Source organism: Chinchilla lanigera, unplaced genomic scaffold (assembly GCF_000276665.1).
Source record: "Chinchilla lanigera isolate Chin_1 unplaced genomic scaffold, ChiLan1.0 scaffold00003, whole genome shotgun sequence".
In the NCBI taxonomy this organism is placed as follows: domain Eukaryota; kingdom Metazoa; phylum Chordata; class Mammalia; order Rodentia; family Chinchillidae; genus Chinchilla; species Chinchilla lanigera.
In genome coordinates this window covers 50,932,755-50,952,862 of record NW_004955404.1, presented here as the reverse complement: position 1 = coordinate 50,952,862, position 20,108 = coordinate 50,932,755, and the positions used below count along the sequence as shown (strand labels likewise).

General features: G+C 37.3%; 1 protein-coding gene across 2 annotated transcripts in view; it reads left to right on the top strand.

Moving 5' to 3' along the window:
* The first annotated feature begins 5,243 nt into the window (after window positions 1-5,243).
* Window positions 5,244-20,108, top strand: part of Sugt1 (SGT1, suppressor of G2 allele of SKP1 (S. cerevisiae)) — a 30,905-nt gene continuing 16,040 nt past the window's right edge. The window contains exons 1-9 of one of the 2 annotated variants that reach the window (XM_005374216.2): window positions 5,244-5,378; window positions 5,465-5,522; window positions 10,744-10,834; window positions 11,481-11,550; window positions 12,226-12,296; window positions 15,288-15,341; window positions 15,834-15,850; window positions 16,948-16,967; window positions 19,156-19,252. In XM_005374216.2, coding sequence (XP_005374273.1) covers window positions 5,341-5,378; window positions 5,465-5,522; window positions 10,744-10,834; window positions 11,481-11,550; window positions 12,226-12,296; window positions 15,288-15,341; window positions 15,834-15,850; window positions 16,948-16,967; window positions 19,156-19,252 — 516 coding nt within the window. In that variant the 5' untranslated portion in view covers window positions 5,244-5,340. Of the gene's footprint in view, window positions 5,379-5,464; window positions 5,523-10,743; window positions 10,835-11,480; window positions 11,551-12,225; window positions 12,297-15,272; window positions 15,342-15,833; window positions 15,851-16,947; window positions 16,968-19,155; window positions 19,253-20,108 lie in introns of both variants that reach the window. The other variant, XM_013516759.1, reaches the window with a different exon arrangement.

Below are 20,108 nucleotides of genomic sequence, written 5' to 3'. Positions count from 1 at the left end.
TAGAGTTAATTTTGGCTTTGTTAGATGAGAGAGAAAAGCCCAAGTTTTCTCTTTGTACTCCAGATGTTTCAGAATTCAATTGTGAAGGAACTGGCATTTTATACTATGAATCCATTTTTTGAAATTTTCTTCAGTTGCTATATGATAAGCATTTTTAAAGTTTCTTTTCTAATTTTACATGGTATTAGCTTTTCTCATTCTTTTGTAAATACAATAAATATAAGGTGACAGGATTTTTATGTAGGAAGTATTTGCATTCCACTTAAGTCTTAACTCTATTAAATGCAAGAAACTTACTTTATTATGTTGTTAAAATTATGTCACTGAGATTGAATTTATTTGGCTGCACTCTGTAACAAAACTATGAATATATAAAGTAACATTAAAGGTTGCAGTATGCCCATGGTATGTTGTCTTGTTTCAGAAGCAAGATAATATAAAAATATAAGCTTTAAAGTGGCTCTCCTAACTAGCTGTGTAACTTTGGGCAAGCCACTTGATTTTTTTGGGCCTTACTTCTCAAAAGGAAAGGATGCATTGGATTAAATGATTACCGATTTGTTATATAGTTCTCAATTTTCAGATTCTAACACCTATGTTCTTAAATTATGACAATTAAAACAATACCAGGTTATTTTCTATTATAAATATAGTTAAAATATTACAGAAAAATAAGTGACCCCCACAAACTTCATTATTTTCAGAAAGATCTGCCATAAATTCTTCCTAAGTTCTTCATTAACTCTTTAGACCACTGTGTACTACGGTTCATTAATAAACTTAGGGTATTGAATGCTAAATGACATATGCTACAAGTCGAGGCTCTTAAGAGCCAAGGAAGCAACTTAAGTCTTGGACTAATCTGGTTGGGTAATCAGTTATAAGAGCATAATTGCTTTATATTTTGGATCATTTTTATTGAGGGTAGGGGGGGAAATTGCATACAAAGATAACATATATATCCGAGTTTCTGAAATAAAATAGTTTTTAGATTACTTTTTCAACTGTAAATAATGTACATTAATACAAAAAAAATTCTTTTCTGCAAATTTTCTAGTATAGCAAAGAAAAATTTTTGTAAATGAAAAAATCATTATGTTTAGAGGTCTAATGTTATGTTTTCATTATTACAAAGTGAATTTGTATTTAAACAAAAATTTAAATTTTGGAATTCTCTAAATGTTTTTGTATCTTTAATTGGTTTATTATTAAATAAATCATGTGAAAATTCTGTTTTCAGACAAACATTTCTTAAAGAACAAGTGTCCAGAGAATGTTGCTAATATTTACAGTGTTATTGCATGTTTCTATAACAAACTACATTAGTCAGAATTGCAGATGTCATCCTCTTGCTTTGGCTTTTTACCATCCTATATGGCAGTTTCAAGACATCACAAAATGGGTTACCAATGACTGAGTCCATTTTCTGCTTCTATAACAATACCACAGACTATGTAATTTATAAAGAAACTTATTTGTCATAGTTTGGCAGGATGGGAAGCCTAATTATAGTGCTGGCATCTCTTGAGAGTTTTTTGCTGTGTCATCTCATGGCAGAAAGCGGAAGGAGCAAGAGAGGGTTACTTTTATAACAAATCCACTTCTGAGATAATGGCAGTAATCCACTCAGGAGGGCAGACCCCTCATTATCTAATCACCTCCCAGCTCTTAACAGTTACCATAGTGTTAGGATTTGTCCCTGTCTTAATTACTTTTTTCGTTGTTGAGGCGAAATACCCAACCCTCAAAGTTAAAATGAAAATGTTTATTTGGTTCACAGTTTGTAGAGGTTTTAGTTCGTAGTTGGCTGGCTGCAAGGCAGCGGGGCATCACAGGGAAGAAAGACACAGTCCATGGCAGGCAGGTGGTTAAGCAACAACTTTTTCTGTCCTTTATAGCTCATCCTGGTTATGTAACCTTGGGGTGGGTAGCAGTCACACCCAGGGTGGGGCCATCTGATTCTAGCATCACACCATGAATCAATCCCAGCATCAGATCCTTGATCCCAATATCACACACCCTAGATTGAGCCACCTCTGAAAAGCCACCCGTGACTGCATGAGGCTTGGGGGCGGCGGGACATCTAGATACAGCACTCACAGGCCCCCAGAAGGCTGATGTATTCAGATGTGGGGCCTTTGGAAAGTGACTGGGTCAAGGGGCACTAATCTCAATAGTAGATTAATTCACTGAAGAGTTCAAAGTTGAAAGTGCTTCCAGGATGTAGGGACTGGTTGGAAGAGGTGGGTCACTGGGGGGAGGGTGACCTGGAAGGGTATCTTCCTGTCTCCTTCCTCTGTCTGGCTCTCTTGCTCCCTCTTTGTTTCCTGTAGTCATGGTTGGAGCAGTTCTCCTTTCCATGCCGTCTGCCATGCTGTTTGTGTCTTGGAGCCAACTGGAGATAGAGTCAAACCACTGAAACCATGAGCCAAATAAAACTTACCTAAATTGTGGGGAGCAGGTATTTTTGTCCCAGCAACACAGCTGACCAATACAAATAGCAATTCAATTTCAATATAAGTTTTAGGACAAACCATAACCAGTCCCTTCAAATTAGGGAACAATAAAAATGCTCAGCAATAATAAACACTTTTAAGCAAGTTTTCTAATTAGCCACTTAATCAGTTAATTGCTAAACTTGGAAAACAAAATTGTAAGAAAACCTGTAATTCAATACCCTTATACCTAGCAATAACTTTCACTTATTGTCGTCTGTCAATATTCTCTAAATTATTTAAAAAGCTGCACATTAACATACTATAATTCAGTTCAATAAAACCTTTAAAACCAGATTAGAGCTGGGGATATAGCTCAGCAGCATAAGTGCCTGCCTGGCAAGCACAAGGTTTGATTGCTGGTACCAAAAAAAAAAAAAAAAAAAAAAATAGTATTCTAGTTTTTCACTATGTAAATAGCAAAGAATATATAGGGTCTCTGGTGCTGTAACAAAATACATGAGATTGGGTAATTTATAGTGAACAGAAATTTATTTGTTCACAGCTTTGGAGGCTGGTAAGTCCAATATCAAGTTGGTAGGCCTGGCAGTTCTGATCCCAGATAATGCCTTAAACATTGCATATAACAACAAAGGTGCCAAAGAACTTAGTTGGGGCCATGAAAATCTTTTCAGTGCATAGGGCTGGGTCATTTGGATATCCATGATTAAATGATATAGTCATGAGGGAGAAAATGCATCTTTATACCTTTAGCAAAAGTTGAGATAATAATCTTGTATGCTGAGTAACTAAATTAAAGATAACAATATGCAATGTAGTAACCTCTTACCCTCCTATTATCTTTTGAAATATTTTTTGCTCTTTAAAATTAAAAAAAATTGAGATAATAGACAAATGTAGAAAGTAAAAAAAGCATCTAGAAGGAATTTTCACAGGTTTGAAGCAGGCAAAGCCTTATATGACATAAACACTGATTATAGACTATTTTAAAATAAAACTTGTATTAATAAAAAGATATTAAAATGAAAAGGCAACTGGGAGAAGTTATCTGGAATGTAGCTGACAATGACTCATATCTAGACCATGAAAATATGACAAAATTAGCAAGAAAACTTTTAAAAATGGTTATGTTTACACATTCTTTCACTTAAGTGTCCTAGAGTCTGCGAGGAACTCTTGGGAGTACCTTAAACATATATTCCAATGAAATTATAAATCTGCTTGTTTCACTTTTCTAATTCAGCTAACTCATGGACTGAAGCTCAGTGGTGGAGCAGTTGCGTAGCACTCACAAAAGTAGCACTTATACCATGTTTCATCCTCAGTACCCCCCCCCCAAATTAGCTAATGGTATCACGTTTCACCAATGACTCAGACCAGAAACTTGCTCCTCTTTCCATTTATCAGCAAACCCAGTTTTACCTTCTACATTTCTGTAATTCATACCCTCTAGAATCAATCAGCAGATTCAGATTCTTTGATCTGGATCACAAAAGTTACCTAGCAACAACTGTTTTCCTTTCTCCTTTACTCATTCTTTCGCAATAGAGAATATTAAACCTAAAAAGTGCAAACGACTTTCTGCATTTCTAGATTAAGAATCCTATGAGTTTACATCAAGACAATAACATCCAAGCTTCTTAGCATACCACCCCCGGCCTGGTATGACCTGGGGCTTAACACTTCAGACCTGTTTCTCTACCTCGACTTTAGTTTCTACAAATTTTAGAACTCATTATAATGTTTTCAAACACACACCTTAATTTTTCTGGCTAAGGAAACTTTTCTGCCGTTCCCTTCCTCCATCCACTTGCTCATCTTTTGAGGCTGAGCTCAGACACCACAACCTCGAGGAAGAGATTCCTATAAAGTGCTCGTCCTCGTTATCTCTGGGCCCCTTCTTCCACCTTATCACTTAGAATTGGTCTAAACATCTTGCGGCCATTAACATCTTTGAACCCCTCGTTAGTATAGAGTTCAGATGTGGTAGACAATCTAGCTCTTTCACTCTTCTAATTGTCTACATCCACCGAGCCTCCCATTTTTCCCATTCCACGCAGTCTCAGCGTACTTGCTGGCTGGAAGCGTCCTGGTTGGGTCTGCTAAGGTCAAAGGGCAGTGGGGGAGGGCCTGAAGCCACCCAATAGAAAAGCAGCCCTGAGAAAATTCTAGGCTAGTTCCTTCCCTCTGTACCTTCAGATACAAAGGTGTTTCCTCTTGGTCTGGGAAGCCGACTACAAAGCTTAGGCTGGAAAGTAGATCAACAAACATTAATAGGGAAAGGGTCTGCTGGAACCACAGACTTTTTTTCCTTGCTTTGGCCAGGGTAAAACGCTTCCCGGTTAAGATTCTCCTCTGCAGGAACCTAAGCGTCATCCGGGACTCTGCTTTCGGAAAGTCCCACGCAGCTACGAATGACGTTTCGGGTCACGAAAGGCGTGGCTCCCCGCGGCAGCCATGCTGAAAGCTAAGGCCCCTGGCGCTCAGTGTAGCACAGCAGTAGGCTTGCCTACGTCCCTAACCGCCACACATTCCCGAGGGGTAAAAACGTTACCAAAGCGGTTTTGAGATACTACCCCTCCAGGCTATGTTAGAGTGCCCGCGGGCAAAATAGAGGAAGGGACGCAATGTACAAATCGCAGGGCTCCGCGCCGGCGGCCAGAGGCGGCACCCGAGGTTGGGCGGGAGAATCAGTCCTCCACCTTCCCAGCCGGCCCCGCGCGGCGCCCGCCTCTCCTCCCCGCGCCGCACGCTGCGTGCCTACTCGTTGGCTGTTCGGGACGGAAGCTCGTTTGGTGTTTCTCCAGAAGTTTCCCCCTTGGGCGGCGGCGGAGCTGGGAGCCGCGGTGGCAGTGTCTCAGGCTGCTGCAACAGTAATTTAGGGATGGCGGCTGCTGCAGCAGGACCTGCAACAGCCCAGCGGTGCGTGTTTCTCCTTCTCTTTGCTGTTCATTTTACCCGTCTTACCTTGGTTAGTGAGCCTGCTGAACTCGTTGTTTTCCTGGCAGGTTTTCCCAGAGCTTCTCAGATGGTCTGATCGACGAGGACCCCCAGGCGGCGTTAGAGGTGAGAGAGTCCATTTCTGCTTTCTCCACTGTTGTCTGTAGGGGAACGGGACTGAGTTGGGTTCTGGCTGAAAACGCTCGTTCGCACCATTTCCTTCGTGGAACCGAAGCTGCTGTTTATTGTCCCAGCCCCAGTCCTGACCCCCTGGCTCACCTTTCTCTGCTTTACAGGAATCCTTTTGCCTCCGACCCTTGTTACTCTTGCTCTTCCACCCGCGACTCCTGCATCCCCACGGCTACTGAGAAAACCCGCCTCATGTTGTGTTTCTTTGGGGCGTAGCTGGCATCCACCCCTGGCCTGGGAGACTTTCTAAAAATGAAGAAAAAAATGAAAATTAGGTTTGGTGACACTAATTCACTTTATCATTTGATTATTTTTGCCCGTCTTAAATACTAGGCACTGTGCTGTTTGTGTATGAACTCCAGTCTACTAGAAAAAAACCTTAGTGTACTGAGACTTTCCAGACGTCCTCTCAGTTTTCATTATTCATTCATTAGTCAAACATTTTTTGGAGTTGTTTGCAAGGTGCTGATCGCTACCGGTTAAAGTTATTTATACACTTAATAAACTTAGAAAGCACTTTGTGTTTTTGTGCTTGAGCCGGAGACTATAAAGCTGTGAAGGACCAGGCGTGGTGGTGCACGCCTGTAATCACAGCACTTAGGAGGCTGAGGCAGGAGGATCCTTTCAGAGTTGAGACCAGCCTGGGAGCTCAAGACCAGCCTGAACTGCATAGCAGGACCCTGACTCAAAAGGACAAAACAAAACAAAAACACAAAAAAACGGTAAAAAAGCAAAGAGCAGGAGTTCAATAAAAATTAAAATAGAGCCCAAGCTGTACAAATACTGTAGATGGTCCTGTGGATTTCAAAATTTAACCAGGAACATCTTGCTTTCAAATATGAAAAAGAGTGCTTCATTGTTATGATCTAACATGAGTAAGGCTAACAATTTGAGCACCAAGGCGTTTTTCCTAGGGATGACTTGCAGAAGAAGTTCGCATGACTTCTCTTGAAGGGGCAGTGATTGGAATGGAGACCTGAAAGAATTAGAGAGCGCCAGATTGGAAGCTTTGGGTAAAGAGCGTTTGAGGCGGTGAAAAGAGCCAGTGCAAAGCCTGGAATGAAGTTGATTTGTAGTAGGAGCTGCAAAAAGGCCCATTTGATTAGAGTGGCTTGAAAGTGGAATGGGGAGAAACCAGAGGCTCAGATAGGGTTGTTAGGGTTTCTGGGGTCCGTACTGGAATAATGTAGACTCTGACGGTTTCTCTTTGCAGTTCTACCTAGACAGCTATTAATTTTGTTTTGTTGTTTTTGTTTTTGTTTTTTTGAGACAAGGTCTCGCTGTGAGGTTTAGGGTAACCTTGAACTTATATATAGCCTAGGCTGGCCTTGAACTCATCTGTCCTCCTGGCTTAATTTTCTTAGTGTACATTCTTTATGGACTTGTTAGACCCATTGATTTTTTTTGAAATCCAGTTTGACAAAATTACTTATGAATTATTTTAAAACATTTTTATTGTGGTATGACATGTAAACATTTTAAGACAAAACTTGATGAATTTTTGTACATGTACATCACCCAGTCAAGATACAAAACATCTCCATCCATAAGGTTCCAGTTGATGTCTGTCACCATCAGTTGGTTTTGCTTGTTCTTATATTCACAGAAAAGGTTGGTGCTTTGTTTAGTGTAGATATTCTATTTTTGCTTGATCATTATATGATTACGCACCCATATTGTGTGAAGTAGTACTTCATTGTGTATTATTTTGTTGTATAAATATAGCACTGTTTGTTTAGCAATGGACATTTGAATTATTTCTCATTATTAGTATGAATAAAGCCAGTGTGAATTCTCATGTACATATATTTTGGGGGACAACACATTCCTTTTTTTTTTTTGATTGTGTTATTCCTAGAAATAAACTTGCGTAGGGTAGGCATGTAGTCTTGGTTCTTAATTTGTGGCTCTTGGACCAGCAGTAGCAGTGTCACCATGCAGATTCTTACTGAAAATTCTTACAGTTCATATAGTCTGGTACTTACTCTTTTTATAATATGTGGAAGAAAATTGAGACTCAAAGAAATTGAAAAGATCTGTCATAGTGATGTGTAGCCATTTAGAGACAGAATGGGGGCCTCAGGACACTGCCTTCTTTTTAGTCTTGTGCTGTAGAGTAGTGGTTTTCAAAAGTTTGGTCACAGAAATTTATGTTCTTTGGGCATAATCACAGACCTGTCATCAAAAACTGATGGTGAAGAGATTGAGCATGATACAAACCAACTAGAATGTTCTCCCTAAACCTTGAGATGACCAATTGGTAATGATAAGTAAGACTGGAACACTAATAGTGTGAGTCAGAGGTTTTCCTAATGACTACTTTAAGAGTAGCCATTTTGGAATTGAGGTCACATGATAGAACGTTAGTTTAAAAGTATCTTATTTTATATAAGGGGATACAGTTAGGGTATGCCTGCCTGGCAAGCCCAAGGTCATGAGTTCCGTTTCCAGTACCGCAAAAAAACACAAATAACAGTTTGGTAGCTGACTTTGAAATAGCTGACCAGAGATAACTTTGCTGAAGGCATAGCTGAGATTGTTGAATGTGTATGAATGTTACCAGTTCTGCATGCTTTGTGTAGGTTTTACCCCCTCCCGCATTGGTAAGTAGTTTAAAATAGAATGGTTGCTATTCTTGTCTGACTGGACATTAGCTGTGACTGGAAGAAAATGGAAAGGAGAATCAGATTAGGAGATAACTTAGAGTTAAAGGTTTCCAGAGTGAGCAGTGCTTTTACTTGTAACTTCAACAAATTCCTTTGTTGGGCGCCCTTCCCCTGTACCTTCTTTTGGTACTGGGGATTGAGCCTAGGGCACTGTAGAACTGAGTGACTTCCACATCTCATTTTGAAACTGTGTGTTGCTAAATTGCCTGGCCTATCCTTGAATTTGTGATTTTCTTACTTTAGCCTCACCATTACTGGGATTACAGGGATGTGCCTTGGCACCTGGCTGCGTGACATTTTAAAAGTCTAAACTAAATATTTGAAAATTTGCCAAGATCCAATTCTTGTTTTTATTTTTTTGGTACTGGGACTCACGAATGCTAACCAGGTTCTTTACCACTGAGCTACATCATCAACCCCTAATTCTTAATTTCATTGCCTTAAAAATGATTTTTCTTTCCCTTTTTGTCCTGGGTTATCAGGGTAGTTACTTCACAACCATTAAATTTCATTGTAATTGTACAGTGGTGCCGCAGTTCATGAACTTAACCACCTACCAGTCTGATTATTAAAATAAGGATGACCAAAAATTGCGTATTTTTCACTTATAACAGGAAATATAAAAACAACAATGTATCAGATTTATTCAATACAAGAATCAACTGGTTGAAAGACACCTGCGTGAGTGACACTTGGGATAGTCAGTATACAAACTGTGCTGTCCGAGTGACTCTTGGAGTAAACCTCTTAAGTGGTTCTTTCCACGATTCTGGTCACAGAATTTGAACGATCAGAATTGTGGAAAGAATTCAGTTTGAGAACCATGGTACCACTGTACTTTATAATATACTGGGTGTCTTCATTTTTGAGAGCAATAAATTTCAGACCTGTAGCATAATTGCTAATTCTTTTGATTTTTTTGCAGTGCTGGGAATAGAACCTAGGGTTTTGCACATGGTGGGCAAGCACTGTACCACTGGACCACATTCCCAGCCTGCATAATGAATTTTCTGCAAGTATATCTTTGGATATACTTACAGTGTATTTAACATATGACAGTTACATAATGTTCCTTCAAAATCCTGTTTAAATTCAAGATCCAGATAAAACAGCCCTCTGAATCATAATATGCTTTTTTTCTTAAATGTGACTGGAAGTTTGGTTTAAAGATACATTTGAGTAGATAAGGAAGCTATTCATTATTTTCAAATTGTTGAATTTGATTCAAGAAACTTGGAAATATCAAAATATTAGAAAGCATAAATAAAATTGTCAGATAGAGAAACTTGGAATAAAAAAATAACTAAGAGGCAGCAGTATTTTGTGGTTAAGACCAGCTTTGGAGTCAGACCTGGATTTGAATCCTGTCTTTGGTGCATTCTTGTCACTAACCAAGAATGAGGGAGTGAATTATCTGTGCACATCTAGGGAAAGAGAGAAATAGGTGCAGAGTCCTGAAGTGTTTGAGAAACTGCAGAGAGGCTGTTGTGGTTGGAAGGAGGAGCCGAGGGAAAGGTAGGAAGAGGTGAGAGTAGAGAGGTGCAGGGGTCCTGTCTTCAAGTAGGGCCTTTAGAAGTTGGGGTTTTGCTAAGTCATCTGGAAAAGCATTAGAGAATTTTGTGCAGACAGAGTAAGAAAATCTGATTAACAGATAAAGATTCCCTTAGAACACGTTGTTTTGTGAGGAACACATTACTAAGTTAAAGCAGTCAATAATGTGTGACTGTTGAAAGAACTTACCTTTTGTGAGAACTACCAGATTTCTAGTGTTTGGGGCAGTGGTTGAGAATGAAAGTGTTCCTGTTTGTTGGTACTTATTCTTGGCTTTCCTTAGCATTATGCTCTCTTGTGTCATTGTTTGAGCTGCCAGCTAGCTATATATGGCAGGGTGTTAAAAGGTTTTACTCTACTGCTAACTTTTGATCATTTGATACTAGCTATCTGTGAGGTTCTATATGGACTTTGAATAGAATGCTGTAAACTATTAGGGTTTTTGTCATTGACAGGAGAGGGCCAGGTAAGCTTGATTGTGTATTTGTTGATTCTTTTAACCTCCCTGAGCTCTAGATGTAACTTCTAAAGATTGTGCTTTGTTTTGGTTTGCCTTATTTTTAATTTCGCTTTTAAACTTTAAAAGCTGCACTTTTTTTTACATTTGGGTCTTTTCCAAATTTGTGAAATTCTGAACTGGTCAACTAAACTCAGGATAAATAACATGATAATAATGACCTTTTATTGAGTTCCTGCTATAGGCCAGGAACAGCTAAGGGCTTTATGTAGATATTACCTTAGGTTGTGTTCTTTGGGTGTGGGTACTGGGGAAGGGAAGGGGAGATACTGATCCTCTTACAAGGCAAAGCGCCAAGCTTGTTTCTTTGTTGTCTTTTTGCCAAATAGCTTGTGATAATAGGTTATTTGACTAAACATCATTTTAATTAGGTAAAATGGCTTTTAAAAACATCCACTGATACTCAGCGTGTTTGTATTTGTAGGAGCTGACTAAGGCTTTGGAACAGAAACCAGATGATGCACAGTATTATTGTCAGAGAGCTTACTGTCACATTCTCCTTGGAAATTACTGTGGTAACTTTTCTTACAAAGTCTTCTTTATAAGCTTACTTACAAATTTTGCCCTAAACAGGATGAAATAAAATAAAATGGAGGTTATACTTATTTTTAAATTGATCTTTTGAAAAGGATAAAGTAGCTGTAGCATGAAACTATTATGTTGAGTAACAGCCATTTAACAGTTATGTGTGTCTTTGTTTTTCAAGGAGTAGAACGTTTACACAAATTTCATAGTAATGGGCTATATTAATGAGAAATATGTTTATTATTTCATGGTGTATTTAAGTGAAATATTCTTGTTTGCATTTTGAATAAAAGTATGTTTCTGTGTTGTGTAACTTTAAAAAGCTACTTACTCTGATTGAGAATTTGGGTAGGGAGGAATTTAGTACCTTGAGTCAAATTATATAAATACTGATAGGAGAAGGATATGAGCTTTACGATGCAGAACTTTACTGATAGAAGAACTTTAAGAAGGAAGTTAGACATTAGATCATAAGGAAGATATAGTACTTACTGAATTTTATCTTGGATTAGTTTTTCTGATTTAAAGCCATTTGGCCTTTCCACCAAATGAACTTAAAAAATGTAAGACTGATTTAAATGTGTATGATTTGCTGCATCTGTAAGTATCTGACTAAACAACAATCCTTTTATATAGATGGTGTTTCTGATGCAAAAACTTCTCTAAAACTCAACCCCAGTAATACCACTGCTATGCTGAGGAAGGGGTATGTAATTAACTACTATTCTTGTTGGGCTTGGACTACAAATAATAGATGTTTAATTTTTTGAGTGAGTTATTGTAAACTTTTTGTATATACTAAAATGCTATACTTGCATATACATTTGATAACTTACTCTGTTTTAAATACAATATATAGTTATGTTAGTATGTTAACTGCAGTATGTGATGAGCCTGTGGTTGATGTTTTAAAATAGTGGTAATTGAAGTAATTGCAAGTTACAGATGAAATGGATGGATTACACATCCCTTTATTCTTTGGAATTTACTGTGTTTGACTAACCGGAGAACATCTCACTCTCTGTATGCTGGGTAGGATATACTTAATGCTAGGAAAACTCTGTGTCTCTTTTATATAAATTTGTTAAACCAAGCTTGTTTATGTTGATATGTGTGATTTTATTTAAATAAGAAATTAATTGTTTTGCGTAATTGTACTTTGAAATGAGCAAGTTTGTACAATTAAGCGAAATTCATTTTGAAGTGAGTTCCAAAATTGAATTGTAATGAGAATTATACTGTTACAGTGTTTTGGAAAATCTGTCTCATTAACATATACTGAAAATAAATTCAGCAGTAAAGAAGAATAAGCTGTTTTTGTTTAGAAGGCTATTTTCCGTGATTTCATGTATGTTAATTGGTTTTTAATATGTTCATGTAGGATGTGTGAATACTATGAAAAAAACTATGCTGCTGCTCTAGAAACTTTTACAGAAGGACAAAAATTAGATAGTAAGTATTAGAATTTTGCTTTTAAAACACTAGTATTATTAATACTGTATCTTGAATATAATAGCTGAATTTTGTTCATGTATTCTCAAGTTAATTGTGGAATCCTGCTGGGCATGGCGATGCGTAGCTGTAATCCTAGCACTTAGGAGACTGAAGCAGAAGGATCACTGCAAGTTTGAGGCCAGCCTGGGCTACAGAGTGAGTTCAACGCCAGCCTGAACTGCATAGCAAGACCTTGTCTCCAAAAAAAATTGTGGAAGCCTCCCATCTTTTTCCGTCTCTTAGTGACATTTCATATTGATTATAGAATTTGAATTCACTTAAAAACTGATGGATTTGGCATTTAAATCACAGATAAACTTTGCTGCTTAGAAACCAAAAACTGTATAAATACTCAGTGTGCTCTTTCTATTGTGTCTGGCTTTAGTTTTTCTAATGGAAAATTTAATTTGCTGTCTTATTTACAAATCTATGTACTCTAAATTATTCCGACTGCTAAAATGGGAAATCTTGCTACAAAGCCTGTATGAGAAGTGAAGTGTAAGTTTGAGTAAACTGTGCGAGGGTGCGGAAGAAACCTAGGGCTTTGAGTATTGTCTTTAGAAAGGAGTATGTACTTTATTCAAACCCAACGGATGGGTGTTTAGATACATAAATAGAAATTGTGAGAGCCGAGAATTTTAAATCTTCAGACTACTAAAAGATCCAGGTTGTGAATTATCTCATAGAAAGTTAAAGACTACATAATCCTGATTGAACTATTACTTTTATTTTATATCAGAGTATTATGACAAATCTCTAAAGTAGTCACTCCCTACCTGCTTCTGCACTGGAGTATAAACCCAAGGCTTTGTACGTGTTAGGCAAGCACCTGCCATCAAGCCACATCGCCCTCACCCCCTTTAGTTATTTTGAGACAGGGTTTTGCCAAGTTGCCCAGGCTAGCCTCAGATTTGAAATTCTGCTTTTTAACCTCCCAGTAACTGAGATTCCAGGAATTTTCCACAATGTCTAGTGCAAAGCAGTGTTTCTTTTTTTTGTTTGTTTGTTTTTCCGGTACCAGGAACCGAACTCACGACCTTGCGCTTGCCAGGCAGGTGCTGTGCAGCTGAGTTAAATTCCCAGCCCGAAAGCAGTGTTTCTTAACTGGAAACAATTTTGCTTCCAGGGGGACTTTTTATGGGTGTCTGAAAAGATTTTTGATTGTCATGATTGGTGGTTGGGGGGATGTGCTACTGACATCTAGTGACCAGAGACCAGGGATGCTAGTAAGCATCCTGTAGTGCACAGGACAGGCCCCTTCAACAATAATACAGCTGAGCTGTCTCGGATGGATCAGGTCTATAATTCCAGCACTCTGTGGCCTGAGGTAGGGGAAACCCAAGTTCAAGCGCAGCCTGGGTAGCTTAGCAAGACCCTGTCTTAAAACAACCCAAAAAGATCTGGTCCACCATATCAGTGGATCAGTAGTGCTGAACTTGAGAAACCCTGCTCTAAAGTATTATATATTTTAAACATTTAGTCCCTACTGCTTTAACATTTGCTTTTCTGCTGTATACCTACTCAAGGGACTTTGGACCCAGCTGTGCATATGGAAGCTACAAATTAGGAAGGGAGGGAGGGATCTGGGCAATAGGTGTTGTTAGAGTTCCTTATTCCAGTTTTGGTACATGAATTGTATGGCTGTTCAACTAGCAAAAACTAGGGTTGCTATTTAATGCCTTGATACATATTTGAAAACCCTGTGAGACACAGATTCTTTTGTCATTCCTGTTCTGTGCTGTTTTGCTCAAATCTAGCATGTGGGGTTTTTTCCTTGTTCTTTTTAGAGACAGTGTCTCACTATATAGTTCAGGCTGTCCTTGAGCTAATTATGTAGTCTAGGCTAGCCCCAAACTTACAGTTATCTTCCTGCCTCCCAATTGCTGGGATTACAGATGTGTGTACAAATCTAGAATTTTGATATAATAGTTCCCCAGTACAATATGGTGTGTGTATTTAAAATTTTTATTAAGACAATGTATTGTTTAATTTCTTTTATAAGTTAATGGATTAAGAAATTTAAAGAACTACTGGTTTTCATTTTTCAGATTAACCTTGGCTGCAGTTAGCTTGTATTAGTAAGCTTTTATTTAGAGTATTTTAATATTTTCCTTAACATTTTATTACGTACTGTGACTTTATATATTGTTTTGGGTCTTCAGAGGTCAATAATTTATTTGTTTACACATTTACATTGCTGTCTATAAATATATAGTTCACTATGTATAGGCCCTTGGCCACCATGTAAGTTGGAGATGTGATTTAATTTTACAGAGTACATATAAAAATGCTTTATTTATATGGTATTGGTAGGAAAGGCATGGTAACAAAGCCCCTGAGAGTAATGGCCAGAATAGGTAGCTACATTGAAGAGCAAGTGGGGGCTGGGAGAGGTCTCTCGAATTTAACCCAGCTACCAGTTAATGCACCCTAATGCACCTGATGGCGTTCTTTTAAGAGCAGGGGAGTGGGAGGAAATGTAGATAGTAAATATCTGGGAAACTAGTGAGGTTGACTTCAGTTAAAACTAATTTGACAGAACAAATTTTCCAGATGAACAACTAAATGTTGCCTCTTGGTAATGTTTATAGCTATAACATCAGAATTGCTGTAAGGCCATTCTGTGCTGCAGTGGGCGGAACCCTCTCTGTTGGCTTGGGAGCCAACTATGAGTTATTTTTCCTCAACGGAAACCTTAGTATGTAGATGTACTTGCAGTGTGGGCGATTTGTGATGAATGAGTTGAGGGTTGCAGTTTGGATGCTCTGTCTCTAGTGCACCATCACTGCTGTAGGCACTATGTCGACAAGTGGTTTTATCTACTTTATTTACAGCTGAATCTGCAGCACCTGGAATAGACCCTAGGATAGAGTAGGTATTCAGTAGTCTTTGTTGAATGAATATGTTATGTTGTGCAGATAAGTGATGTTACAGTTTTTTTCTTTGCAGGTGCAGATGCTAATTTTATTGTCTGGATTAAAAGATGTCAAGAAGCACACAATGGTGAGTATGGCGTGTAGATTCCAAATAGTCTTTCAATTTAAAAAGAAGGAAACATTTGAAGTTTTTTTAAACAAAATTTTTATTTTTTTTATTTATTTATTTATTTTTGGTTTTTCTCCGGTACCGGGAACCGAGCTCACGACCTTGTGCTTGCCAGGCAGGCGCTTTTGCCGCTGAGCTAAATCCCAAGCCCCCAAAATTTTTAATATTTATAATTTAAGTAATACATATCTCATTGCATATGGATTTCCAGAAATACGGATTTTTATCTCATTTCCTTACTAAAAGGGAGATTTGGATGGATTGTTCTACAGTGGTATTGTGGTGTTCTAGTAAATGTCTAAGGAGTCTAAAATACTCTAAGATGCAAAATTTAATTTATTTGGAAAATACAGAGAATTGGCTTTATATTTCTGCCATAGAAATCATATCTGTGACTTTACCTGTCAGCGTACTATTATCTGAAAGTATATCCTTTTTCATGTTTTATAGGATCAGAATCTGAGGTGGTAAGTTTAAAGTTTTCATTTTTCACATTTTTACATAATGTTAAATTTCATATATCAAATATATTTGAGACAAGACTTGGGATGAGCTCTTATCTATTAAATATTGTTTAATATTGCTTAATTTTTGGTGAAAAAATTATAGAAGTATATATAGTCATGGAAATGAATGGGCTGTTCTAATGACTTGAAGTTAGTTTTAGTATAGTCAAGATGATTATTTCCTATCTTCTTTATTAAAAAGTTATCCCATTTATTTAGGTTAAACAAAATTAATTGTAGGGCTTTTAATGGTAGATTTAAGACAACACAAGATGTGTAGGCTTAGTGCATTTTATCACTGCTGTGGTTCGGACTAGTTTTATTGTGGTACCATGATGAACTAGAATAAAACCTGTTCTGATCAGTAGATTGATGTAATATGATGTGGATCCAGCTATTTCTAAATACTTACAACTGGAGAGTTAATTCTGAGTTAGACTTCTAAGTTGTTTTACTTATATGCTTGTGCCATACCCCAGCTTTTCCCTTCTCATTTAGAGGCAGTTTAAGAAGGCCACCTTTGACCCAGGATAAGTTCTTTAAATTTACATAGTCTTAACTGGTGCGCCTGTAGTCTAGGATAGTAGGGATTGGCCAGGAGTCACTTTATTTCTTGATGGGCAATGTCTGTTGCAGAGAGGCCATAAATGGAGTAAGATACTAATAGGAAGTCACAGTGGAAATGTTCCTTTATGGGTTTCTTGAGCAGTGTTTTATATCATTGTTAAAGTAGAAGATGATGCTTTTTCATAAAAATAGTTTTAAAAATGGTATTGTCAAGTTTAGGGAGTTACTGCGTTTTAGAGCTGGATGTTTTATATAACTTTCGAGTCATACCTTTAGAACATCTTTATTTAAACTATTTAAAAGAAAAATCTTTAAAAATAGAAACTATTAAAATGACAAAACGGTGAACATTGTAATCTTTTGTGTATATCAAAAGATTGATAAATTAAATAGCATGGGTATATTAATATGGCATGCCCTTTTATATAATTGCTAAGTTAATTTGTAAAACTCTTTCTCTTTCACCTTGCCGAAATCATTCTTCATCCCAGAGGACTCGGTCAAAAATCAAGTAAGTGTTTCTTGACGCATGATAACAATGCATAATAAATATACTTAAAGAAGGTGGGGGAGACACTTGTAGTTTAAATAGTAACCAAATTCTTGTCATGTGATTTTAACTATTTTTTCTTTAAATTGTGTTATGGCCTTAAGAAAAAACTTTAAAGCTGCCCAGTGATTAATGCTTTACTATATAAACCTGAATAAAACCAAATCTCATCTTTAACTTACTTAACTTGGCTCCATATTAAGGCACCTTTCTGTATATCAAGGAGAGCTTATTTTAGTTAAACTGGTGTTACTATACATAGATAAATAGGTTGTTAGCAAGCTTAACCTGTAGTAACTTTCCTGCCTCTTATATTGGGAGTAAATTTTTCACAGGAATATTCTGTATAAGTTGAAAGTTAATATTGTTGAGGGCAGAGATTACAGCAACTTACAAGTCTTTTTGTTGTTTTGTTTTGGTACCCGGAATTGAACTCAGGACCTTGCACTTGCCAGGCAGGCGCTTATGCCACTGAGCTATATCCCTGGCCCAACTTACAAGTCTTGGACTTACACATTTTTCTTTTGGTTATCCACCTCATGCCCCAGTGATACTGAGGATTGAACCCAAGGTCTTCACACTAAGCTACATCCCCATGTCTTGTAAAATTCGTTTTAGTTTGAGACAATGCCTTGTTGTCACTAAATTGCCCAAACTGGGCTTGATCCCAATCTTTCTGCCTGAGCCTCCCAGCATGCTGGGTTTACAGGGTTGTGCTACCATGTTCAATTGTTGACCTTATTTTTGTTTGTTAGTAGTGTGTAGTAGTATTCTTAGGACCGTAACAAAAAGAAACATAAGGCATTGATCTGCACCTTTGCATCCTCACGGAATTGCAGGCTTAAGACTCTTACAGTACATTTCTTTAATCAAAGTACTTTTTGCATAATTACTTAAAATGGCTTAGAAGTGTTAAAACAATTTTTTCTGGGGAAATAAAGGATGAAATTCCCAGTACCAGGTAAATAAAAATCTTTAACTTTGTGTAATAGCCACAGAAAGGATAGGACACATAAACATCAAATAATTATGGTATTTGGAACATAAAAATAATACAACATTTGATTTAATAAGTATACTTTGTAGCAGGTACTGTGCTTGTTCTTGGGAATATAATGTAGTGACAGGATAAATAGTTCTGCTCTTAAAGAGATTGTGGCCTAGTCTAATTTAAAAATGAAGATTTCTACATTTTTAGAGCTTCAGTGTGCAAGGTACATACGAGAATCCCTAGGTACACTGGCCATCCCATGTACCTTAAAATTGAAGGGGAAGGTAATATATATAAGATGTTGTGGCTGGCACAGTGAGTAAACTTAAAGTTAATTTAGGCTCATTTGCTGAGGGCTCATACCGTGTGCCGAGGACTGTTCTTTCTTTGTTTTTTTTTGTCTTTTTGAGATAGGGTCTCGCCATGCAGTTCAGGTTGGCCTTGAGCTCACTTTGTAGCCCAGGCTGACCTCGAACTTGGAACAATCCTCCTTCCTCAGCCTCCCAAGTGCTGAGATTACAGGCGTGAGCCACCTCGCCCGCCTCAGGACTGTTTAATAGGGAGCTTGGAGTGTTGACTCAGCCTGACCTGGGCCCATTTATTTTACCACGGCTGCCACTGACTACTTGCTTCACCTTTCTGAGTTTGAGTATTCATATCTGTAAAATAGGGATAGAGGTGTTTATCATGTTAGCATTAGGTGAAAATGAGAACAAAAAGCTATTGATGGTTGTTTAGAGTAATTTTCACCAGTAATACTAGCATAGCTATAATAGAAAAATCATATAATATTGAAGTCCTTAAAGATTCAGGCATTATCCACCTTACTGTTTTCTTCCATTTATACAATCTTACGTAAAATTGTTTCTGTGACTCAACAGCTGCTTTGCCATTTTGTTCCTCAAGGTGGAGCTCTTGTTTAATCAGACCAGTGTTTATTTTTTGTCTGAGACCGTTTTGCTATGCAGTTCAGGCTGGTCTTAAATTCACTTTGTAGCCCAGGCTGGCCTTGAACTTGCAGCAGTAGTCCTGCCTCAACCTTCTGAGTGCTGGGATTATAGGCATGTGCCACCATGGCAGCCTCAGACTAGTTTTTATTTTGACAAAACAACTTGAAAATTAAAAGTGCTGTTTTCTTTTTTTTTTTTTTTAAAATAGGTATGACTGGTATCAAACAGAATCTCAAGTAATTGTAACACTTATGATTAAGAATGTTCAGAAGAATGATGTAAATGTGGAATTTTCAGAAAAAGAGGTAATTATTCTTAATCATATTATATGAACCAATTAAGTGCTATTATTTACAAACTGTTGCAGAATAATCTTTATCTGTTTATCAGATATATGCTATTTTTCCTGAGAAGATGTAGGAAGTGCTGAATAGCATTGCTTTTCATTTTGAATTATTTTACATTTTGAGATGCTAGTATATATACTGTAGGTTATGGGTAAGTGTGCATTGCTTTTGTTTTGTTTTGTTTATTTTTGTTCGTTTTTTTTCTGGTACCGGGAATTGAACTCAAGACCTTGTGCTTGCGAGGCAGGCGCTGTGCAGCTGAGCTAAATCCCCAACCCTGCTTTTGTAGATTTAAAATTCAGAATACAGCTTGGGTGTCATTGATAAGATATGTGATCTGGTTGCACTTAGATGGGATACTTTATTAAAAAAAGTCTATTTGCTGTGTGATTTATACATATCTTAGAATTTACTAGCCATATTAAATGAGTATAACTTTTAATAACTTATTTCTTAGCATTTTGTAGGGAGCTTACAGATATTTAAGAGAGTGGTAGAATTACATATATGGCACTGAATAGTTTCTTTTTGTTAAATGCTGTATCATTTTGGTCTTGTGTATTTTTTGAGATTTAAATGTTAAATATATGAAATTAAATATATGGTAAATGTTATGAAATATGTTCCCCTCTTTTTAACTATATATAGGATCCACCCAAAAAATATATACAGCAGGTAAAGAAAAGCTTGTATAAATAGTTTAATACTAATATTGAAACATCATGAAATGAATATAAGTTACCTTTGGGCTCTACAATTATAAGTGATGCTCAAAGTGGTGGCCGCCACCTTCCAGACGTGAACTGCTGAAGTG